This window comes from Octopus bimaculoides, chromosome 1 (assembly GCF_046866305.1).
Source record: "Octopus bimaculoides isolate indiv1 chromosome 1, ASM4686630v1, whole genome shotgun sequence".
NCBI classification, from domain to species: domain Eukaryota; kingdom Metazoa; phylum Mollusca; class Cephalopoda; order Octopoda; family Octopodidae; genus Octopus; species Octopus bimaculoides.
Window position 1 is genome coordinate 153,856,198 of NC_142928.1, and position 26,633 is coordinate 153,882,830.

At 31.8% G+C, this 26,633-nt stretch overlaps 1 protein-coding gene across 1 annotated transcript in view; it reads right to left on the reverse strand.

Moving 5' to 3' along the window:
* LOC106869541 (uncharacterized) overlaps window positions 1-26,633 on the reverse strand; it is a 502,813-nt gene that overhangs the window by 10,661 nt on the left and 465,519 nt on the right. Inside the window, exons 345-361 of the mRNA XM_089360195.1 lie at window positions 25,275-26,424; window positions 24,240-24,415; window positions 20,055-20,524; window positions 19,619-19,785; window positions 18,307-18,438; window positions 15,391-15,563; window positions 14,066-14,161; window positions 12,173-12,472; window positions 11,105-11,416; window positions 10,570-10,599; window positions 8,377-8,679; window positions 7,613-7,915; window positions 4,885-5,184; window positions 4,199-4,501; window positions 3,187-3,489; window positions 1,855-2,157; window positions 1-276 (exon numbers count right to left, since the gene is read on the reverse strand). The exon at window positions 1-276 is cut by the window's left edge and continues 27 nt beyond it. Coding sequence (XP_089216321.1) covers window positions 1-276; window positions 1,855-2,157; window positions 3,187-3,489; window positions 4,199-4,501; window positions 4,885-5,184; window positions 7,613-7,915; window positions 8,377-8,679; window positions 10,570-10,599; window positions 11,105-11,416; window positions 12,173-12,472; window positions 14,066-14,161; window positions 15,391-15,563; window positions 18,307-18,438; window positions 19,619-19,785; window positions 20,055-20,524; window positions 24,240-24,415; window positions 25,275-26,424 — 5,097 coding nt within the window. The remainder of the gene's footprint in view (window positions 277-1,854; window positions 2,158-3,186; window positions 3,490-4,198; window positions 4,502-4,884; window positions 5,185-7,612; window positions 7,916-8,376; window positions 8,680-10,569; window positions 10,600-11,104; window positions 11,417-12,172; window positions 12,473-14,065; window positions 14,162-15,390; window positions 15,564-18,306; window positions 18,439-19,618; window positions 19,786-20,054; window positions 20,525-24,239; window positions 24,416-25,274; window positions 26,425-26,633) is intronic.

Consider the following 26,633-nt stretch of genomic DNA (forward strand, 5'->3'; position numbering starts at 1 on the left):
TCGATGGTTCACTGACAGCAAATGGTGTCTCAGCTTGAATTCGAAAGATGTAATCTTTGTCAGTGCGTAATCCTGTTAAGTAGTATGACGTGTGTGGGATTTTAGTAACAAGTGGCCTCCATTTGGATGATGGAGAATCTTGAACATAAATACTATAAGTTATGGGTATCTTGTCTCTTAAATATGATGGCAGGACTGCAACACGCCATGATAGGCGAAGGGATCCAGGCTGAACATCAGATATGAGTGGTTCTTCATGATGCATACAAGGTGGAACTAAAATAGAAGATCAATATAACATTATTATAATTTATATATATATATATATATATATATATATATATATATATATATATATATATACATATATATATAAACAGGAATAGTTATTCAAAGAATCAATCAGAGGAGCTCACAGTAAGCTGGTGTGCAGCTATCAAGGAAAACAGTGGTTGTGGCTAAGGTGTAGCTTCACTGACATTCTCATAATCCAGGAATCACAATGGGGAAGAGTATATAGCAATTAAAAGATAAGAAAAATGAGAGGAGAGATTCTATTTGCTGACAGCAATTAACAAACAGCTCTTTTCTCTCTGCTCTTATTTTGTTAATCATATATATATATCTACCCCTTGCAGATTTGACTGAAGAGAATCAGATGCCTTTGGCACTAAATTTGAAATAATGATATCAAATTAACTGACATTCCTCCTGCATCCTTGGCAGAGGTAAGATGCTACTCTTGTCCACTAAAATTTTTCTTATCACACCTGTATTAATTTAGTGATTTTTCTGTGGCTTAGAAGTATTTTGACCTCTATTTTTAGTGAAGCAGGTGCTTATGTAGTACCCTAGTAAATATAAATATATCTATATATCTTATATATCATTAATTTTGCCAAAACAGCTTCTATGCTCATCCCCACTAACGTTATTATTTTTAGGAATAATATCGTTCTTTTATATTTATAAATAATTTCACATGGTTCATTTGTTTCAATGGTGTTCAACCACTCAAACGAATTTACAGGCATGGTAGTAATGAATTCTAGTAGCTGTCCCTTGCAGATCTGACTGAAGAAAATCAGGTGCCTTTGGTGCTAAATTCGAAATCATGATATCAAATTAACTGACATTACTCCTGCATCCTTGGCAGAGGTAAGACACTACTCTTGTACACTAAAATTTTTTCCTATCATACCTATATTAATTTAGTGACTTTTCTGTGATTTAAAAGTATTTTGACTTCTATTTTTAGTGAAGCAAGTGCTTATGTAGTATCTTAGTGTATATACATATATTTATGTGTCTTATATATTATTAATTTTGCCTATACAGCTTTTATGCTTGCAGCCACTAACATTATTATCTTTAGGAATAATATCGCTCTTTTATATATATATATATATATATATATATATATATATATATATATATACACACACATATATGCATACATACACACAACTAAATTAAAATATTCATCATAATTATACAAAAAAATGTATCTTTGAATCTACAGTTGTAAATATGATTTATTTTAATAATTTAAAATTTTACATTTATAATGAATTTGCTTTTATATCAACTTTATCCAAACAGATTAAGAGATTCTCAAATTTCTTTTGATGTGACCCTATAAGAACAACTGTTGAGATAGAATGTTTCATTATTAAAAAGTGAAATAAAAATAATGCTAGATTATTATTATAATAAGATCTTTTAAAGATTTTAATATTTCATGCAGTATAAATTTTAGATTAGAAAATGAAATAAAAACTAAATTATATGACCAGATTGCCTCAATTCTGGAATTTTAATTATTTTAAAATAAATCAGTATTTGATATCATACCTGCTCTTTTTCTAAGGATTAATGCACCAGTTGGTTCACTGATACCAAATTCATTTTCAGCTCTAATACGGATAGCATATTCTTTATTTGGATGTAGATTATCCAACTTGAAAGATGTTGTTGGTATACCTTTAGCAACAGTAATCCAGTGGCCAAAAGGTACTTCTTGTAACTCAATCCTGTAGGAAACTGGTGAATAATCAACAATTCTAGAGGGTATTTCAGCTGATCTCCAAGCTAATGATACTGAATCAGAAGTGATATCAACAACATAGGGTATGTCTTTAGTCATCCGTGGAGGTCCTGTAAAACATGGTAGATATTAAAGAATCTTTATATGTTTCATTACATCTTGGAAGATATTTGTAACTGTTACTATAAATGGATGCATTTGTGTATGTGTGTGTGAGAGAGAGAGAGAGAGAGAGAGAGAGAGAGAGAGATAGATAAACATTTGATATCAATTTACAAGTTTAGGACAGTATGATCCTACTAACAAAATTCCCAAATTTAATGTTAAATAGGCATATATTTTTTTTCTTTTCTGATGATGTCATATGAGCCATGTATTGTTTACAAAAATACTTAATTCTTTTTTGTCATATAAAATTGCATCCATATTTTTTCAGCCAATTTGCAATATAAGTATTTCATCGACCTTATTGTCATGTATTATTAATATCAAAACAAGATATTTCTAGAAGAATGTGCTGCGTGAGCAAAACAGTGGTTGTAGATTATTTATATAGGGTCAGTAGCTATTCAGAGTTAAAATATGCTGGTTTTTGAAAGGCAAACTTAGTTCTAGTAATGTGTGGTTTCCATAAAAATTTGAATTCTTTTGTTGTTAATTTTTAAGATAGTTCTTAATTATAATTTGTTCTTCAGTAAAAAAGTAGAAGCTTTACTGTTGCAAGAGTAGTTCCTAAGTTCCTACTTCATATCCTCATTCAAGGTAAAGATGTACATTCAGCAGGAAGTGTTTAGGTTGCATGCAGTTTCAGTCAATGTGAGGGAAATGAGAAAAGGGTGTGTATGTGAATGTCTGAGCATATGTGAGTGTGCTTATGTGTGTGTTTATGTGTATTTGTGTATGTGTGTGTGTGTGTAGTTGTAGACAGTAAAGTCATATAGAAAACATAATTATCATGTGGACTGAAAAAAAAAGTGGAATGCAAGAAAGCATAATCCATGAAATGTAATTGAGTATGCAATTAATAATGCTAAAATTAATAGTGGTGAGAAATAACAGCAGAAATTGAATAGAAATATGTGATTATTTCATTAAATTTCGATAACCTGTAACAATTAGTGAAAATAGTTTGAACATACCTGCACGTCTAGCCAAATACACAGGAAGTGTTGGCTCACTCAGATCTGATCCTATGTAAGCTCTAACACGGAACAAATAGTCTCGATCTGGTAAAAGACTTGATACCTGGTAACTTAGAGTACTTATATCCCGAGCCAGAGGGTGCCATAATTCAGAAGGAGGTTCTTGAATTTCAATGATGTACAGTAATTGATTGAGGCTCTTTGAATAACCACGTGGTAATCTGCCCTCTTTCCAGGACAGTTTTATAGATGTTGGGTGAATGTCAGAGATATGTGGTTCATACAAATCCATTTGAGGAACTGAAAACAGAAAATATATTACATCCTAGAGCATCTTCATTAAATTGACTTTAAACAGTTATTTTATTTATCAGATTTAATAATGCTGCATTTTTATCTTAATTTACAGTTAATTTTCATGAAGCTATTTCTTAGTGAGAAGAATGATTTGCAATTTATTAATTTGGCATGAGCTGTTAGTAGCCTTAGGTTACTTGGGCAACAAGCTTTCTAAAGATTATATGATAATTAGTTTTCCTCCTTCTACTTATTTTTATCATGTAACTCTTAAGTCTTTACTTTTTAGCTCAAAAATTTATTTCCAATATAATGTATGAATCACATTAGAAATTGTTTGATCAGAATTGTATTATAAAGAATCAATGACTAATGTTTGTAAGCATTAAATTTTACATTATATTACAATATAATTTGATCCACAAAAATTCATTCACTTTTTGTTTTTAGAATTAAATAATGGTACTTTCAAAAAAATGTAATTAATTCAGTACTTATATTCTGAAAGCTGAAAGCTTTTAGTGCAATTTTCATAAAATTAGTCTTCAAATAGTTTTGATAAAATGTGTTTAAAAACTTTCATTTTCATATCTTAATTATTATAAGCCTATCTTTTCTGTATGATCATTAACATATTGTATATGCTACAGAAAATCCTAACTATACACTGAGTTATAATGTTAACTGGAAATCATATTTAAAATTGTCATACCAGGTCTTCTTTGTAAAAGGACAGGGAATGTAGGTTCACTGATACCACTGTCAGTTTGAGCTTGAATCCTGAATCGATAATCTCGGTCAGGCTTTAAGCCAATCACCCTATAGTTGAGCTGAGTTATTCTATTTGCCACTGGCATCCATTCCATACTTGGATATTCTTGCATAAATATGCTATATGTAATTGGAGAACGGAGGTGTTGATAGGCTGGAACCTCAGCTGGCTTCCAAGATAGGTTAACAGAATCATTCCCAAAAGGTGAAAGGATAACATCTGTTCGGGAAAGTTTTGGTGGCACTGCAAAGTAATTGGAGCATGAATTAATTGTAGAGTACATATACTTATAATCTTATCAAATATTTTTTTAATTGAACAAGAACAAAAAATTATCTGGAATCTAATATATCTATACATCTCATATTTTACTTACTTATATTCATTTTATTTGTTGTTGAGTTGTCATACAAGTGGAGCATAAGAATATTTTGTTTGAAAGGCTGACTTTGGTGCTGCCTGATTCTGATTTTAATTCAGTATTTATTCATTTAAGCATAAGTAATATATTTGAACAAAGGATAGAATTGAAATGGATATATCTTAATGAAAGTTACTTTCCTCAAGACTTATTCTGATGAAAACTACAAACATACAAGTAATAAATAAAACCCACAATTACTTACTTGGTGTTCTATATAAGCCAATAGGTGGGGTTGGATCACTCAAACCTCCTTTTGTATTTGCACGAATCCTGAAAAAGTAATCATGATTTGGTGACAAATTTTTGATTCTGTAACTTGTTCCAGTTACTCCTCTGGCTATCTCATGCCAATGATATCCTGGTATGTCTTGTTGTTCAATAATATAATCAATCACTGGATACTCCACTTCATGTACTGGCTTTTTAATTAGATTCCATCTTAACAACACATCAGGAAGTTCTTCATAGATTTCTAAATTATGGATTGGTGGCCTGATAGGAGCTAAAATAAGAATAAATAAAAAAATAAAAGTCTTGCAAAAAAGAAATGGTATCAATTCAGTATATGTTATAAAAATTAATGGATTTATATAATGTATTGAACTTTATTTTCAAATCATAGAAAATGACAGTTTGTCTAAGTCCAATAATAGAAAAAGATTTCAAACTCAGTCCATACAAAATCTATTGAACTTAATAATTCCATAGACTATTAGGTCTCATTTCAGGATTGAATGAGTTCAATAAAAACTTAACCTACATTGTATTTCAAACATTATCTTGTTAATGATAATTTTATCTAAATTTATGACTGTGTATAACCTGCAGTAAAACGAATTCAAACTCTGCTACAACCACTATTTTATGCCCTTATGAAATATATATTAGTCTATCTGCTTAGCTAAAATTAAGTGTAAGCATTAAAGAATTATCCATTTATGTCTTCCTGAGTCCTAAATTCAAATCCAGGTAGAGGTGATAACATGAGAACAGATCAAATTCTAGAGTTGATCCCATCAACTTCCCAACAATGTTTTGATGTAAGAGATGATTATGAATTAAAGAAATAAGAGTGTTGAGTTGGCTGAATCATTAGAGCATCATACAAAATGTCTTACAGTATTTAGTTATGAAATTTACATTTTGGTTTCAAATCCTACCAAGGTCAACCTCTGGAGTTGATGAAATTAAAGTATCAGTTAAGTGGTGATGTTGATTTACTCAATGTACTGCCTCCCAACAAATTGCTAGCTTTGTGTTTAATTTAGAAGCAACCAAATAAATGATACATGAAAAAAAATAAAGTAGTTATTTGAAAAAAAATTTATTATTAGTAGTAGTAGTGGTGGTATTAGGAAAGTAGATTAGCAGAATGATTAGGTGATCCGTAATAATCCTTTCTACTATAGGCACAAGGCCTGAAATTTTGGGAGGAAGCTAGTTGATTACACTGACCCTTATGCTCAAATGGTGCTTAATTGATTGACCCCTGAAAAGATGAAAGACAAAGTCAATCTCAGCAGCATTTTAATGCAGAATGTAAAAACAGATAAAATATCACTAAGCATTCCACCTGACATGCATATGATTCTGTCAACTCATAGTCTTAATGTTTATAATAATGCATGAGCAATAATGGTTTCAAATTTTGGTGCAGGGCTAGCAGTTTTTGAGGGGAGGGGAAGTTAATTACATCGACTCCAGTACTTGACTGATACTTATTTTATTAACCCTGAAAGGATAAAAGCAAAGTCAATCTCAGTGGAATTTGAACTCAAAATATACAGACAAACAAAATGTCACTAAGCATTTTGTCACCTGAAATGCACCAGTAATAATGCTTTCAGCATTTCTCCAAGCTTTCTATATTCTGTGCCCAAATCTTGTCAAAGTCAGCTTTGCTTCTCATCCCTCCAGGGTCGATAAAATAAGTACTGCCAACTACTTGGGTCAATGTAATCAACTAACCCTCTCTCCTCAACATTGTTGGCCCTCTGCCTAAATTAGAAGCAATTACTACAACTACTATCATCAGTATTTTCAATATAGGTGATAATCATTGTTTATCCTCCCAGTTAATCCTTTTAAATAGACCTATGATCAAAGTTGTTCCTAATCACTATTTTTTTTTGTTTTGTATATTTTTATATTTAGAATTACTTGGCAAATATGTGTCCTTCATGTTTTAGAATGAAAGGTATGAGTTCAAAGTGATTTAGCTGCTATTTCTAGCAGATCAAATGACTGCAAAGAGGCTCTTTCAGTGGCTCAATGATGTTAAAGACAACGGTAAAATATTTATTGTACATAGTTACTGTCACTTAGTCCAAATAAATCAGAGTAACAATAATGACATTGGAAAATTTTTTCCAGAACAATAATCAGTTGCAAAAGTAATAAAAAGTAATTGTTATAAATTTAAGAAATAATTAGGGTTAGGGTTAGGGTTTAACTGAAAAAAATTTACTAAAGTGTTTATAAATTTCTTTATCAGTCCAATATTTTATAATTCAACATATCTTTACTTCTAAAGATTACAATCATTTTTGCTTTTAAAATCTATAAAGATTTTTTAACTGGTGTTATGATGAATAGGTTTGTACATTAAGACATTTGGATGAATTGTTTTATTCACTTTTTCATGTTAGTTTATTAAACTTATCATTATTCTGTAGTCCTGCCAATAATGTTAACATTGTTTCTTGGAGATTTTTATTTGGTTTGGATATGCTAATCCTAAAATTACCTATATTCTAGAGATTTTTCAATAAAAGTGAGCAAATTTATATTATCCATAAATTGAGAGGAATAGATGTTAAATGGAGATCAATGATGGAGAAAACAAAATTTTTGATAAAAATATATTTAGGGACCATGAAAATTTGGAAAATTGTTAAATTTTAAAGGTAATTTTAATTTAGACTACTTACATGCAAACCTACTTAAAGCAACTGTTCTTGAAGGGGGGCTCAATCCATATTCACTTAAAGCTCTAACTCGGAAGTTGTAATCTCGAGCTGGAGTAATATCACCTATATGGTAACTTGTTGTTGGTACACCACTGACAACTGGATGCCAGTCTGGATGAGGAGGCTGTTGTGATTCAATCATAAATAAAAGTGATCCATCACCATCACCATAGCCAGGTATATCTGTTCTGCTCCATCTGAGATTTACAGTGCTTGGTTCATATTGTTCAATATCCAGATGATCAATTGGGCTTTTACCTTTTGCTGAAAATAAGTTCAATCCATACAAACAGTATTATATATGTATGTAATTCTATTGTTTACCATCAAAATTGAAAATCCTGTTATCAATAATTGTTAAAATTATGAAAAGTAATCATTGTGATGGCAATAAAATATACAATTGTGTAAAGAATCTTAAAGGTGAAATAGATAATTATTTTTTGCTTGATCATCAATTTTGCATAAAAATCATTGATATTAGTATTATTGATATCAATATAATATGAAAGTCACAAATTATATTTGATAAAACCTATTATACATTCATTCTCATGAACATTCTACCAATTATTAGACAAGATGTATTTGTTGGTAAAAGTAGGTTTTTACATGTTATTCTAAATACCAAGTAAAAAGAAAATAACAAATAAATAAGCAAAAGAAGAATATATCAACTAAAAAGAGCACAAGAGCATTTTGCCTTCTGCTGGATGAAAATTTACCCATAGTTCTGTGTAATGTTACAGGTGGTGATGGTTCAGTAACTCCCAGTGGAGAATATGCTCTCACTCGGAATCTATAATCTTTATTTGGCTCCAGCCCTTTGACAACGTAAGACGTGTCTGGTATTTTGGATGCATATTCACGCCACTTATAATCAGGAACTTGTTGTATTTCAAGAATATATGTTAGCTCATCATCTGTTGCTCTGAAACTTGGTATGTGCAGCCGATTCCATCGAAGACGAACTGATGTTGGGTCAAGGTTTTCAATGTAAGGACGATCAACTGGTATACCAGGATATACTGAAATAGTAATTGCAATGCAGAGAGAAACTCAATAAAGTATGTAATATAAATAGAAAAAAGAGTTTTAAAGATAAATACAAATAAATCAGAATATATAATTTTGAAGCTGCAAACTATTACCTTAGAGGTAAGTCTAAATTGATGTATTTCACATTTTTATTATCAATTATCTGTTTACCTTTGTATATCTCATATTCATGACTGATTAAAAAGCTTTAGTAAATGTTATATAGTAATAAAATGTTTAAAATTTTCAGAAAATCCATTTTCATATCGAAAGAAATAAAAATAAATAGTCAATATTCTATGACACTGATAAGGATAAGGAATTTAAAAATTCTGCAGGTATTATTTTATTACTGTAGTAATAGCAGAAAAACTGCCATAATTGAAAGAATGTTGAATATGTATTAAATTTAAAAGAAGGAGAGCAAGTGAAGAGACAAACCACTAGAGACATAGTTCATGCAAGGCAGATGACTATTTGAAATCTTTAAAAAATGAAAAAAAATACATATAAGAAGAAAGAATGAAGTAAGCTGGTGCTACAGAAAAAAGCACTCAGTACATTCCGTAAAGGACATCCAACTGTAGAAACCATGCCAAAGCTAAGAAACAGGTGCAAAACTTGGTTCTCCAATAAACTGTCCAGCCCATATCAGCATGGAAAGTGGTTACTAAAATAATGGTGGTGGTAGTGGTGGAGAACATTGAGGAGGAGGAGGAGGATGGGGAGGTATATGAACAAGTAAATATGTGCTATTTGTATATTTCAATGATTAAAAGAATGAAAAAATAGTGAATTCATATGAGTTATTGCATATATACAAGATGAACCAGTCGTAACCTGTTCAGTCACAACCACTCCAAGTTCAAAAATGTCAATGTGTGGCAGGAAGGAAAAAATACTATTTAGAACTCCATGCAATAAAATTCTTAAATAATACAGTTCTCCTGCCTTTGGTGTGACACCATAAACACAACCAGGTGTTTCTTCTTTGAAAACGTTCAAATGGCCTTCAACTTCTTTTCCTCACTTTCTTCTTTGCCATTCTTTGTTACTACTGTTCAAGTACATGGATGCTTCAACATAAAACCACTTAGACCCTCTGAAGAAGCCTAGGGGTACATCCACTAACCAAGCTTTGTCTTCTCATCCTGCATAACACTGAAGGGGTGGAGATAACCTGGAAGATTTCGTTGCCTCTTGCCAAAAATAGTCATAAGGAACTAGTATCTGCACACCCATTTAGTTTTTTGCCAATTTGCTCATTTGCTTAATTGCTCATTTGTTTCTATATGCTTATATGAATTCATACGCTTGTTTATGCAGTTACCAGCTTTTTCCACTTGCTAATCTGTACCACTCATACATGTGTGTGCATTCATCCAATACATTTGAATAAATAGATATACTGGAATGTTTATTGGCTGATATCTGTCGATTTTATATCCTTTCCATTTTCTTATTTGCTATATATATATATATATATATATATATATACACACACACTTCTAGATATGTATGTTCTCTCTTGTTTAGTATATTAGATATGCTATTGTACACAGGCAACTTAGAATTTTCATAAATACCTGCTCAAATTTTTTGACATATATTTGCAAAGAGCATGACTATAGTCACACATAGATCCCTAGATTCACATATGCATATCTAGCAGTATGTTAAGCTAATTAAAATACTTTTATATTACCAACAAAATTATTTTGAAGCCATTTCAAAACCAAATACATCCACATATATATAAAAGCTGCTTTATGTACAAAAATGCACTATAAATATATTCAAAATATTTTTGTATAAAATCACTCAGACATGTCACATGCTTAAAATATATCAATGGTTTTTAATCATTTTGATTACATTACCTGGATATTTCTCCCACTCAATGGATATTCCTGAAGACATAGAATATATCAATAAATAACAAGTGAAAAAATCACCCTTTCTTAATAATAATATATAACATTATAAAAATGTTTCTAATCTGAAACAATGATTTCTTACATCATTTTGTATCTTATTTGAACTAATTACATTGTACCTTTTTTAAAATTAGTAAACTTTAATCAGCAAGGTTTATGTTTCAAAAGTTTTAATTTGTTGCACTATTCATTTTAAACTGATAGTATTCATGCCCTTAGGGGATAATGTTGAAAATATAGAGTTCACAAGTAAGTCTTGTATTAAACAAAATAGAACAAAATACTTTTAGAGATATGTGAAAAGGATAATAGAATATTTAGCTATCTAAAGATTACTTACACATTTAAAATGGACATGAGACAACCAAAAATTTATTTATAAATAGCCAAGCAATGAAATTAAATCTAGTAAAGTATAACTGTTTTAAGAATGCTCAATAAATGAAAATTGTTTCAATTTAAAAAATTGAGTTTTTACCTTTAGCTCTTCTTAAAGTAATTGGATATGTAGGTTCACTTAGAACACCATGATCAATTTCTGCTCTCACTCGAATCATGTAGTCTTTTTCTGGATTTAAGCCATGAATATAATGACTAGTATCAGGTATGTCACTTGCCAAAGGTATCCAGTCTTTACTTGGAAGCTCAGCAATTTCCAACCTATAGGTATGTGGTGTATGCCTTCTTTTGCTACTTTCAGGAGTAAGTTGCATAGGTCTCCAAGCTAACCTCGTTGATTCTTCACTGAGATCTGTGATTAGCGGTGTTGTCAAAGGAAACGATGGCATAACTGAAAAGATTTAACATTTTAATTCCATAAATATTTAAGACTTCAAAGTCACAATTTAAATAACCTGAATTTAATCACAAGCATTATGATCTTAAATTATGCACATGGAAAATGTGGAAAATTATATAAAATATAAAATTACTTTTTGTTTGAAATTAAAGATATTTTTCAAACATAAAGTCATACATTTAAACATTTTAAATAATCATCTTTATATTTAAATTTCTAATTCAATTTCTAATTAATTGTGTATTCAACTTCTGTTTGTCATAATCAGAGATGGATTTACAAACTAGGGGTATACAAAGGTCTGTGAGGCTGAAGTTGAGAAAGAAGTGAGGTTAGTTACTAAGAGGCTTCCTCACACACACACACACACACACACACACACACACACACACACACACACACACACACACACACCTGTGAGTTTATTAATAGGAATACTGCAACCAGTGAATGCTCCCCATTTTCCTCACTAGTCATAATAATAATCATATACATTACTAACAGAAAAAAATGAAGTCAAACAAATGCTTTGCAGTAGTTATTTTGTACTTTTGTAATCTAAGTTTAAATTCTGCTTCAGTCACTTCTTTTTTTCTTATAACAAACCAATAGTGTGATGTTGTCTATTCAATGAAGAGCAGCCCTTGTTTCATAGAAATTAATCTTATGCCTAAAAAGGGAACTTATAATTGGAACAAGTTATGAAAATATGTTTGTAATTCAAATATGATTTCTACTTTGACTTACCAGTTCGTCTTGGCAGCATCACAGGTGCTGTTGGTTCTGAGGTAAAATTCCTATTTTCAGCTTTAATACGGAACATATATTCAGTATCAGGGTTCAGATTATCAAGAAAGTGATCATTTCCCTTAATTCCAGATGCAAATGGCTTCCATGTTCTGTGGGGTAATTCTCTATTCTCAATGCTATATGTAATTGGACCGACTTTAGAAGGAATATCAGCTGACACAGCTGGAACCCACGAAAGCCTTGCAGAAGTTGGTTTGATATCAGACATAGTTGGACGACTTGCATAGCATCCAGAAACTTTCACAAAAGAATTAAAAGGTTATACAATATTACAATGTTACCAGATTTTATAATACAAAATTCAATTTCATATTGTACTTTTCTTAAAGACAAAAAAAAAAATAAACTGAAATATTAAAACTGATACCTCAGACTCCACCTGTTTATATAATTCTTTAATCAATAACAGAGGAATTCTTGACTGGCTGATTTTGGAGAACTCATATATACAAGCAGCAGAGTTCTCAGCTGAATTTGTCAAATAAGTGGAAGTAATTTTCCAGGATCAATGGACCAAAAGGTGATATAAGCAGAAATTTTAGACTGAGTATCCAATGCAAACTATGGGTATACACTAGAAATACATACAGATTGACAAAAATGGTCTTCATATGTAGTAGAGGCATGTGGTCTTCATATGTAGTAAATGCACAGTAGATGCACCCATTAAAGCAGGGGTTGGGGAACTTTTTTAACCAATTACTCCAAAATGTATTTATTTATGCTGACATTAGCCCCTTAATTTGAAAGGAAGAAAATCATAGATTCTTTAAATTCAAAAGGTTTATTGAATCTACTTATATAGAGAATACAATTATGAATATAAAATGTATAAAACAAATGCAATAAAATAAATTAATATCCTCATTATGAAACAAAAGGATTTTTCTAGAAACTTTTTCACTTTAGGCTTGGGAGAAATGATGTTGTCTCAATCTTGTTACCATTTCATCAAAATTGGGACATTTTGATGCCAGAGCAATTTGGATAGTCTTCAGGGTCCAATCAATTTCTCTGCTTTGCTTTTATGTTCATTAGAGTGGAAAATCCTTATTTGCAAAGGTAGGTTGTTGCAAAAGGTTGCAACTTTTTGAATATCTCCTCATGCCAGAAGAAAAATTTCTGTCGTAACAAGGAACATGTTTTTTTATATAATATTACTTGTCTAATGAGTTCTCATTACCCCCAAGAATTTTACTTTTACCCTACTTGGGGAAATTTACCTTGGTTCGCTGACCCCTGCATTAAAGGGATTCTTTCAAAAACTTAAAGATTCTCTGTAGTAGTCAGCAATTCCTATTATCCAAGTGACCTAATTAGCAGTGAAAATAGGTGTTCCAAAACAATAGTACTTAGAGTAAGAATGTGTGGAAAAAGTTCAGGATGCTATTGCCTCCACGGACAACAAAAGGAATCTATCTCTCCCTCTTTCCCACTGAGTAGAGGGCAGATTTTATGAAAGACTTGTTAGCAGTAAGTCGAGCATGATTCTCTGGATGTGTTATGTAAGTAAGAATGAGGGAAAACAAGTGGACTGAGAGAAAAACTCAGTATAAATAGAATTAGGTGTAGTGTGCAAGAGAGAAGCCTATGCTATGAACATGTTGCATAAGAAGTCAACTTCTCACCAATGTCTTAACTATAGCCAGATTTGTTGGTTATAGTTAATGCATAATTTATGGGAAAGAAAATGGGAAATTATATTAGTAATGCTTATAAAATTAAAAAATTCCAATCACATATCTCAGCTTGATCTCAGACTTATCTGACAAGGAAAATAGTTGCCATTTACAGAACTCTTTTATAACCAATAGATAATCGCATACTTACTATCAGGGTAATCATCATATCTTTTATCTACAGGTATATCTGGTATAATGGTGGGTTTTCCATCATATTTCTTTCTAGCAGGCATTTCCTCTGGCACTATAAAAGGATAAATGATATCTTTTATTTCATCTTTTCCATAATTTATATATGCTCATTTACATTGTATATTAATTCATACATAAATGTATGCATTAAGTACAAATATATAAATATGTGATGTGATGTGTGCACATGTATATGTGTGTGTGTGTTTTGATGCATGAGCATGGACAAGAATGTAAGTATGAATGCATGACTCCACCTGGAGAGGAAATAAGATATCTTCAAACAATTATCTACATCCTTCACCTATCCTGCTCCTTTGACGATGATATCACCAACCAATTATGAGCAGCTTACAGAAAACTTGAAATCTTATCACACCATGACTTACATAAGCATGAACATATTCAAAAGCTAAAACAAAAAAAATCATGGTGTGTCAGTCAGTTGTAATCTTTATACTACTCTATGATTGTGAAACATCGGTAGTATATCAACATCAAATACACCCACTTGAGAGGTTTCATAAGCAAACTTGAGACTTACTTTGAACTATGATCAATGGATGAAGTACTGGCAAAAATAAAAACCATAAGAATTAAACAATTAACTCCAATAGTTGAGACGTGTAAAAAGGATGCTAGACATGAAAATACCCACACAGATCCTGTACTTTGAGCCTCTTGACAATCATCACCCAAGATGTGCATCTGAGAAATGCATCTGTGATTTAATCAAGAAAACCATGCCATTTGAACAACTGTGCATAGTTGACTATTGACATTTCAACTATTATACATTTCAGTATTGTGCACCTTCTTTTATATATCCCAGATCATTATGTTTAGCCCATTTTGTTTATATTTTATGAAAATCTTGATAAAAGTATCCTTTCATAATGTGTGTGATTATGTCTTTCACATCACAGCAGCTTCTAATATTTGCATCCTCAGGATTAATGTCCTTATGGATTTTGTTGTATAATATTCTAGCCATGATATCACATCTCATCAGCAGGTAATGCCATGATAACATTTTTGGACAACTTCTTATAATGCTGGTAACATCCACAATCAGTTGGTCCATCTGTCTGTTTGTGTATGCATGCATGTGCACATGTATAAATAGATGCAGGTATGGGTATCATTAAATATGCGGATCTGTATGTATTTATCTCTGTATGTGACACAAACATATATTTATTACATGCTAAACTTATTTTCAAAATGTAATTGTTTAATCAATAAATTTTATGCATATGATTTATTTAATAAAAAGCTTACTTTCAAAATTCAAACTTCCAGATGTAATAGCTCTCCCTGCTCTGTTTGTGATAACACATGCATACATTCCAAGATCAGTAGGTTGGACATTCTCTATGCTCAAATAGCAGTTGCCTTCAAATTCAGCTAACTTAAAGCGTGGATCTGGTTGAAGAGGATATCCATCTTTTGTCCTGTGAAATATATCAAATATTTTTTTTAAAATTGCAATATATTTATTTTTTATCTTGAAAGCAATGCCTGTTACCAGGTTTATTAGTATAGAATTATCATTCATTCGTATATACATACATACATTATATATATATATATATATATATATATATATATATATATATATATATATATATATATACCATATATTTCCATGTATAAGATGACCTTTAGATAAGACAAGATCAGAATTTGTAAAAAATTTCATGAATTCATCTCCTATCTGCTAAATTACAAGACCATCTGTGTACAGGCTAACTTTTGCAACAACAGGTATCTTTAGAAATATTGGTCATGTAAAGATGATGTGATTACAAATGTCTTTTTCACTTACTATATCCTTAGAAATTAAAATAAACAAAATAACAAATCCATTTATATATCATGCTTTTTCATACACAGTCACCTAAAATGGAACCATTGTTTGGTTTACATTTCATCAGCTGATCTCTTGCAAATACTGATTTTTCCACTTTTTCTTCTTCCAGGGCATATTCACAGAATGCATACCAATATCATCATCATCATCATCATCGTCGTCGTTTAACATCTGCTTTCCATACTAGCATGGTTGGACGATTTGACTGAGGACTGGTGAAACCAACTGAGGACTGGTGAAACCAGCTGAGGACTGGTGATTGTATATATCCTAACATTTACCAATAAAAACTAAAACGATTCTATATCATTTTTTTCCTATACATTTTGCCTAAAAGGCTGGTGCAATCGTTTTATGAACAGAAAAATATCTGGTAATAAGGGAGAAAACAAAAATTGTCCCCAAACTCCCAAGAGATCTTGATCACAAAGTAACTAGTTTTCACCAGTTCATCGTGCAGCTGAGAAAAAGGCATCAGTTTCCATTGTCTCACAGCGAAAATATGAATGAAACTCCATTAAACTTTGACATGCTGGGTAAAAAAATAGTAGATTTGAAAGGAGTAAAAACAGTGCATGTCAAAAGCACAGGATATGAGAAAACGAAGTTTATGGTGGTATTATCCTGCATGGTTGACGTTACAAAATTAAAACACATGGTTATTTTTAAATGTAAAACAAAGCCCAAAATATATCTTCTGCCTGGCATTTTTGTTCATTTACATGAGAAAGGGTGGACAGGCGAGAGTTGTGTGAAATTATGGAATGAGAAGGTTTGATGTTTTATTAATATTATTTATCTTGATAGGAAATGAAAAAAAAAATATCATGTCTTATGTTTTAAATGCAACTACTGTAAAATAATTTTATTGAAAAATACAGGTTGTGTGTAATCCAAATTGTATTATTTACCATCAAATGATAATAGATATTTTATGAAAAATATAAATATGTTATTCTAAGTGTTATTACTACAGTTATACATCACCATTAAATTTTTTGAAAGGTTAGCAAAAGATAAAGGCTACTGCAAGTGCAACCATAACTTGATGTTTACATTTTCTCAGCCAAGCTCACATAGATAAAAGTTGATTTCAATGATATAGAATTATCTCTTGAATAGGCTATTTATTATGAAGATTTGCCAATGATATATAAAGTAAAAATGTTTTTACTAACTATATTATGATTTTTTTTTTATTTTGTTAATCTGTTTACACATGTCTGTGATTATCACATGTAGGCTGAGATTAGCTTACTTATAAAATCACTTAAAATTCAATTTTTAGAATAGTGGTATAAGATGACCCCAAATTTTTAGTGTAAATTTTAGGATTTAAAGGTCATCTTAAAAGCGGAAATATACAGTATATATATATGTGTATATATATATATATAAAGAGTAAAGACCCCCTTCAGTCATGAATGACCATGGGATTGCACCTAGAAAGTTCCCCTCCAAGGCACAAGTCCAGGAAAGGTTGTTTATGAAAGATCAGCAGTCACTCATGCACACCAGCTGCCCCTCTCCATGCCAGCAATGTTATCTAAGGAAAAAAGCAAAGGCTGATACAGCTTGGCACCAATGACATCAAAAGTCATTTCTACAGTGAACTGGGAAAATATGAAATAAAGTGTCTTGCTCAAGAACACAGCACACAGCCCGGTCTGGGAATTGAACTCACTACCTCATGAATGTGAGCTTGGTATCATGCAAATTCATATATATATATATATATATATATATATATATATATAGATAGAGAGAGAGAGAGAGAGAGAGAGAGAGAGAGAGAGAGAGAGAGAGAGAGAGAGAGAGAGAGAGAGAGAGAGAGAGAGAGAGGGAGAGTTATTATAATACTTTTAGATAAAAAGTTATTTTCTTGATCTTCATATTTCATTATATAGTGAAGACTTATCTTGAATTGTGTTTAACTGTACGTTGAAATAGGCACCTGCATGATTTCCTTGGTGTACTAAAACTTTGCATAGTCAATTATTACATAACAATTGTTATTGGACAACACCACTTCTCAGCGTTTAAGTTCACTTAGAGTAAGGTTGGATCAAATACTTAAAAGCAACTCCTATATAATCTAGCTTCTGATTGCATATCCCAATACATTACCAGTTATTTTCTATTCTGATATTGATAAATACCAAAGAAATATCTTTGTCACAGTTCTTCCTCTGAAATTTGTATCTAATGTTTTAGTAAAATGCAAATAGTAAATTAAAAATGTGCATTAACCAGAGAAAAGAAAACCTTTCAAATATTTTATTAAACATTGTAGCATATCAAGAAAAAGCAAAAGTATAGTTTACCAGAACACTTCAACATCAGGTATACCAATAGCTCTGCATTCAAACCTAACAGAAGCACCTTCTTTGACAAACAGATTTGGAAGACGTTTTGAAAATGATGGTGGTAAATCATAAATGGATTTTCTGGTCTCTCTGGAACAAAAGAAATATCAAGGGCATTATTCACTGATTTCCTTCAGTTATTTATAAACATCAATTTATTTTACTGTTTGCTTCTTAATACAGAAAAAAGATAGCAAGAAGTTTAGATAAGAAAAAGTTGTCATAAACATAGATATCTTGTTACATTACTCTGAAAGCATAACCTCGTTTAAGAATATCATCCAAATCAGTAATAAGATATGCAACATATATCAATGATATATAGTTGATATATCACAATTATATATTTAATAAACAATAATAATAGTTTCAAATTTTGGCACAGGGCAGTTTTTGATGGAAGAGGGAAGTTGACTACATTGACTCCTGATCTCAAGAAGATGAAAGGCAAAGTTGACCTTGATGGAATTTGAACTCAGAATGTAGAGATGGAAAAAATGAACAACACACATAGAAAAAGATGATGCAACCAATTCTGTCTTTTAATTTGCCTGCAGTTATTACTCTTGAGCTGTATGTGCAACTATGTATGTTTTTTGCTCAGGAGCTCAGGTGAAGGGTAGAGTTAGACCCAGGGGTTCCAGGTCTGATGGGGTTAACATCCATAATATCTATATAAAAAAGGGAGACAAATTGTTGTGCTCTAACATAGAATAGCATTCGGTACATTGCCAGGAAAATGCTGGCCAACACTTGAGTCACAGTATAGCTTCCTTAGAGACTAAAGTACTGTCAGCATGGTATTCATTATAAAGTGGCTTCAGAATAATTGCAGGGATCAACATCAGAACCTGTTCATTGCATTTTGACTCTATCAGCAAGGTATTTATGTAGGATATTCCCAAAAAGTTTGGTTGCTTTCCTAAAATTTTGAATCTCCTCCACTATTCCTACATAGGGATGGTGACTTGAGTTGTTGGATAGTAGAAATCCCACCTGTCAGTCTAATAACAAGATTTAGACAAAGCAGTATGTTTGCCCCTGCACTGTTGAATGTGTGAGCATATTGTAATGCAGAAGGATGGGAAGAGAAGCAAGATACTATCAACTTCAAATTCAACAGAACCTTCACAATGTCAGAAATCTGCAGGCTGCTACCAACAGCTTCTGATGTGTGAGTGTGAGTGTGTGCGTGTGTGTGTATGTGTGTGTGTGTGTAGTGAGCTGGGAGGTTTGTGTGTTGGTTCAATTTATAAAGAATTTCACTTACTTGAGTGGGGATACATCATCTTTTACTGTTAGTTTGGCTGAGGATGTTAATTCTCCTTTCGGATTTGAAGCTTTACATGTATATTCTCCCTCATCATCAGGGTGAACATCATAGACAAATAGGGAATGTTTCTTGCCATCCGATTCAATTTTGTAATGATCAGAACTCTGAAAAATTATATATATTTTGATATTAATTTTTAATGTAGACATAAGGCTGTACAATTCTGAGGAGAGAGTTTTAGTCATCATTGAAATCAGAACATAAAGGGACTTAATGTATAGTTTTGATATAAAGGAAATAAATGCATAACAAATTGTTATGTTTTATTCATTATTTGCTTTGATTTATTTTATTTATTTATGTATTTATTTATTTGTTTATATATTTATTTTAAGAAAAATATTTCTGTAAATACTAAATATTTTGTTCTAACCTTAATCTCTTTTCCCTTGAAGTACCATTTAATTTCTGGCTGTGGATCTCCGAGAGTTGTGCATTCAAAACAGACATTACGACCTTTATGTACTCTAGCGTCATCCAGTTTGCGAATGAATTTTGGTTCTCTCTCATAGATATCATGAGGTTTCTCAGATTTTACAGTTATTCTTGCACTGCATATTGCTTCTCCAAGGGGATTACTAATGCGGCAGGTATATACACCAGTATCTGCTAGAGACAGTTTATTCAATTTTAAGGAACAATTGTCTCCATCTCTAGTAACAACAAAATCTTCTGTTGGACCAATTTCATAGTCATTAACTAACCACATTACAAATGGATCAGGATATCCTGTAATTTTGCACTTTAGTTCAGTCATTGTTCCTTCCATTGTAGATTTGTCATCAAATCTTTCAATGAATCTTGGAGCTTTTTGTTCTTTGGTACGATCAACTGTTTCAACAGCTAAAATAAGAAAATATCCAGGTTATACATATAATGGGGAAATTTTATTCAAAATGTCACAAATACACTAGAAAATATAATTAAGATTTATGACTTTTTCTAAAACTTCTGCATCAAACAATATACATAAAATTTATCTCTTAAAAAATATACATGCAGCAACACATATCTAAAGATTTGTTTTTCCTTGTTTTAAAATGGTGTTTTGACTGCATTAAGCAGATAGATATTAAAATCTTTTGAGTAAATTAATTATATTATATTTAATTTAAGATAAATTAAATATAACAGAAAATCCCATTGAGTAAATTTTCTATTCCATGTATTGGATTTATAAATTTAGACAACCTAAATATTTTAGATAAGAGCTTCTTACATCATATGAAATAATTCCAATTTGGAAATGATTTCTATATGTAAATTTCTCTTTAACAACTGTTAATGAATAAATGGAATAATACAACTTCAGGTTGTAGAGTGCATTAATTTTCTCCATGATACAAAGAAAATGTGTGTGTTTATAACACCAAATAGTACAGACTAGAGTTGTTCCTATTGCTTCTTCAGGCTTATAAATCAGTGTAAGCTTTCCAAACACTTTTTGATTATATAATGGTGAGATTTACTTGCACATGGTACTTATTTATAGATAAATGATCTGAATCAGTTATTGTTACATCTGTCAATATTGCTGGTAAGCAATATAAACTCCAAACATTTAAGTCAGCTGTTAACTCCAACACTGACCTACCATTTCATACACACTTATGCCCACACCATCACACACTGATATGATGTGATATATATTAATTATTTTTACAAGGAAAAGTTTTGACAGTAACTTTCAAACTCTTTCTTTAAAAATAAAATTGATATGAAAAGTATTGAGTGATCTTTCAATTAAATAATTCAATGACTGACTTTTTATGTATAATTATACATAAAAGTAAGCATTTTATATGTATGTATGTATGTATGTATGTATATTTTTATTAATCATCATCAGTGTTGCTTAATGTCTGCTTTCCATGTTGGCATGGGCTGGAGAGTTTGACAGAGAACTGGGGAGCTGGGAGGCTGCATCAGGTTCTGATCTGATTTGGCAGCCCTTCCTAACATCAACTACTCTGAGAGTGTAGTGGGTACTTTTACATCCCACTGGTATGGGAGCCAGTCAGGGGGCACTGGCATCAACTACACTCAAATGGTGCTTTTTAGATGCCACCAGCATGGGTGCTAGTCAGGCAACACTGACATTGGCCATGCTCAAATGGTGTTTTTTACATGCCACTGCCACAAGTGCCAGTCAGGCGGCACTGACATCAGCTATGACTACAATTTCCTCAGTTCAACAGATCTTCAGAAGCATGGCATATTATCCAACAATTGAAGGGTACTTTTAAACAGGCTTGTTATGTGACACTGACATTGGTTACAACTACGATTTCACTTAGCTTGCCAGGTCTTCTGAAGCATGGCATATTCCCAAAGGTCTCAGTCGCTTGTCATTGTCTCTATGAGGCTCATACACACACACACACACACACACACACACACACACACACACACATACACACACACACACACACACATATATATATATACATGTGAAAAAATGAAAATGACCTAAGACAAATAACTGAAAGTGCTCAGTGGCATATATTTGAACAACAAAGGTGAATAGAGGTATTTTAAATACCATACAAGGTGAATTCTCGATTTATTGAAATTATCACAACTTTCAGAGAAGATAAAACAATCACTTGGTTATAATTAGGAACAACTCTAAAAGAGCAGGAGGAATAATCCTATAAATCAAGACTTCTCCAAAATTAATATTCCATTAAAGAAAAGACAGTCTGATTGTCTAGAGACAAGAGGATAGCTGTGGACATGTTACCGCTTCAGCAGGCATCACCAATATTGCAGTTACTCTACATTTTTCAGCAGAATGAGACACTTAAACATATACAAAAAATGAGTAGAATACATTTATGGCCTAGGCAACTTGCATAAATGTAATGAAAATGAACTAAAAGATATAACTCAGAGTCACCTGGAACAAGCATTTATCTGCACTCTAAAAGTAGCAAATGAATTTGCCAGCCAATTTGTCTGGCAAAACAAATATTTGTTGTGAACCAATGAGAAACAGCATTAAATGATAAAAGGTAAAATTAAAGAAAATTAAACAGAAACAATGACGTATTTAAGGGGACGTAATTCCCATATTTTATTAGCTGAGTTAACTCCCTTGTATTTCTTTTTCGCACGTAAAATTGTTTCGAATATATATAAAATGTTCTTCATTGGTCAAGTTAATTGTATAAGGAGTTCTTTACAAGTTATAAGTTTGTGATTGTGTGTATATATAGGAAATGGATAAATTTTTATTGTCATATGGTGTATATGAATGAATGTCATAAAATGTTACATTTATGATGGCATACCTAACTAGGATCTGATAGTGCCAAATTTGATCAAATAAGCATTATCAACAACATTTGAAGATGTATAATTTGTGTGTCCATGTAACATCAGAATAACTGTTAGTCAGTGGAGGGTGAAGTTTTTCTGTATGTAAGCATCTATTAAAGAAGTCACTTCGGTTATAGCTCTACAACATTATACAGTGGTGGCATTTTCATATCTCATTTGTATACATATATTCTGGATCTTTTAAGAGAGTTCTTCACCTGATGCTCTCCTAAATGAGCAACATGTGTATTCTTATCATTTCTCAAAGCCACTTGATTCGCCTTTTTCTCCTCATATCTGCTGCATCAGTCAAATCTCTATACTAAATCATTTCAAAAACCATTATTTCCAGAACTAAAGTCCACTGGAACTACCTCCAAACTTCAGTCTGGTCTATTGATTTCAGCCAACAGAAATTCGTGCTAAACATCAGTATATCAACCTCCTCATTCTAATGTCCACCTCAAAAAATATGAGTAACATCCAACAATGAAAAATAATATAATTCCACTACTACTGCTTTACTCATGAATAATTTATCACTAAAGTTCTCATGATCCTTTTTCATATTAGGAATAACTATTTGAAGTACTAAATCTCCAGTATACTGAAAATTGTATCATATGGATTAGGTTTTCATTTCAAAATAAACCTTTTAGCATATGGCTATTATCTGCATTAAAATACAAGGAGGGGCACACTTATTCACTAACATATTAAACAGTATTCAGGAAAAATCCATCAAGCTGATAGGTTTTTCTTTTTCTTTTTTATTATCATTACATCAGCTTACATCAAATCTAATGCATCAGCAACACCAACATCATGTATTAGTTATAGCATGTAGTACTTTTTGAGTCTCACACAAAACACTTTTTCTAAAATTAAATCCCTACCCACATTTATTTCATCATATATTATCACAGTTAAAACTAAACATCAATTACATAACATTCTGAATGATTTTGAAATAGAGATGAATATATTTTATTAAATAAACATTAATTGTTCCTATATTTCACAAACAAATTTCCCTTTTTGTTTTTACATTTATAAGCAATACTTTTCTGGTTTTGGATTAACAAAATACAAAAGATATATGCACAAAAAAAAAATGGAATGATAACTGAAAGCATCTGTATAAATTATTTTCAATTGTTTACACAGGAGAAAGCATATAATACTCCCTAATCAATAAATAATTCTAAATTTTTAAAGATTCTAATTTATTACTTACGGATCACATTTAAATATGCTTCAGTGTAAGCTTCGCCAAATTCATTTTTAGCCCAGCATATATATCGTCCTTTGTCTTCAAGTTTTACAACAGGTATTATCAAAGAATAAATATTATCATTTATATTTTGTAACTGGATTCGCTCATCTGCTTCAATGACTTTTCCTTCTTTCATCCTGAAGAGTAAAATAACCCAATTATTTAAATTAAAGACAAATATTTATTTATTTAAATAAATGAGTATAGTTATAAGTAATATTAAACATTTAGCTTAGCTTAGGAAAAATACTTCTAGATTATAGTTTAAACAGAAAAAAAAAAATAAAATTTTTGTTATAGCTGCATACACTTTTTGGTGACATTGTATTTACTGTCTTATCATTACCATCATCATTGTAATTATCATCAATTTCATCATTGTTTTAATGTTTAAATTTTCTGATTGCCAGTCTGAATATCGATATCACTTCTTTATGTCTTTTGGCCTCAAATTTAAGACCTGACCTTAATACTTGATCTTGTTTCCTTTCTTCCCATAAGTACCTTCTGCTGTCAGTATACAGCACTTTTCCATTCAATATCCATCAGTCACTTGCATCACATATCAGCATAAGTACAGTCAGTTCTCCTGCATTTATCAGCTGATATTTTTTATACTAAACTACTCCTTAGCATAATTGGGCACCAACCACCATGTACATTACCATTGAAATAACCATGGAATATTCACTGAATGATGATTACCTCATTTCTGCCCAGTTTTCATTGTATTCCACATTCAATATCCAACTTCCAATACCATACAGCATCACACTTTTTGAACATTTCTATGAATGACTCTTTAATTATTATCCATCCCTTTAATCTAGTTACAATATTATCACTATTAATAGTTTAAACATTAATTAGAAGAGGTAAGTAACATAAATATCAATTACTTCTGGTGAGCTAGCTGAACAGTTCACAGGTATCTAAAAGTGTCTATGTCACACATTAATGTTATATTGATAGGTAAGGGAAAATATTAATACAAACCATGTAACTATTGGATCTGGTGTAGCCACAACACGGCATTCAAACTTGGCTACTTTGCCCTCTTCAACCAAGCAATCGTCCATTTTTAGAATATACTGAGGTTGTTCTCCTTGTACTATAATGCCTTCATCTTCAGATGGTACTGCTGCTTCTGGTACTTTTTCCTCTGGTTTTTTAATCTCAGCAGCAACCTCTGGTGCTGCAACTTCTGGCTTTTTGATTACAGCAGCGACCTCTGGTACTGCTACTTCTGGTTTCTTAATCTCAGCAGCGACCTCTGGTACTGCTACTTCTGGTTTCTTAATCTCAGCAGCGACCTCTGGTACTGCTACTTCTGGTTTCTTAATCTCAGCAGCGACCTCTGGTACTGCTACTTCTGGTTTCTTAATCTCAGCAGCAACCTCTGGTACTGCAACTTCTGGCTTTTTGATCACAGCAGCGACTTCTGGTACTGCTACCTCTGGCTTTTTAATCTCAGCAGCAACCTCTGGTACTGCTACCTCTGGCTTTTTAATCTCAACAGCGACTTCTGGTACTGCTACATCTGGCTTCTTAATCACAGCAGCAACTTCTGGTACTGCTACTTCTGGTTTCTTAATCTCAGCAGCGACCTCTGGTACTGCTACTTCTGGCTTTTTAATCTCAACAGCGACTTCTGGTACTGCTACATCTGGCTTTTTAATCTCAGCAGCAACTTCTGGTACTGCTACTTCTGGCTTCTTAATCTCAGCAGCGACCTCTGGTACTGCTACTTCTGGTTTCTTAATCTCAGCAGCGACCTCTGGTACTGCTACTTCTGGTTTCTTAATCTCAGCAGCGACCTCTGGTACTGCTACTTCTGGCTTCTTAATCTCAGCAGCGACCTCTGGTACTGCTACTTCTGGTTTCTTAATCTCAGCAGCGACCTCTGGTACTGCTACTTCTGGCTTCTTAATCTCAGCAGCGACCTCTGGTACTGCTACTTCTGGTTTCTTAATCTCAGCAGCGACCTCTGGTACTGCTACTTCTGGTTTCTTAATCTCAGCAGCGACCTCTGGTACTGCTACTTCTGGTTTCTTAATCTCAGCAGCGACCTCTGGCACTGCAACTTCTGGTATCTTACTATCAGTAGTATCTTCTGGTTTAGGTGATACTTTCTCTTCTGGGATTCCTAAGGAAAGTAATATTTTATCATATTTAGTTTTTAATTATATAAAAAAAAATTGAAATAATAACATACAATTTATTTTTTAAAATCATTATTTACACCATCTACAGCAAGATCTGAAATGAATATTTGCATATTTATTCTTAACACATAGGCAGATTTAGACACAAAAGAATTGGCAGAAACAAATTGAGGAGTAGTGGAGCCAGAAG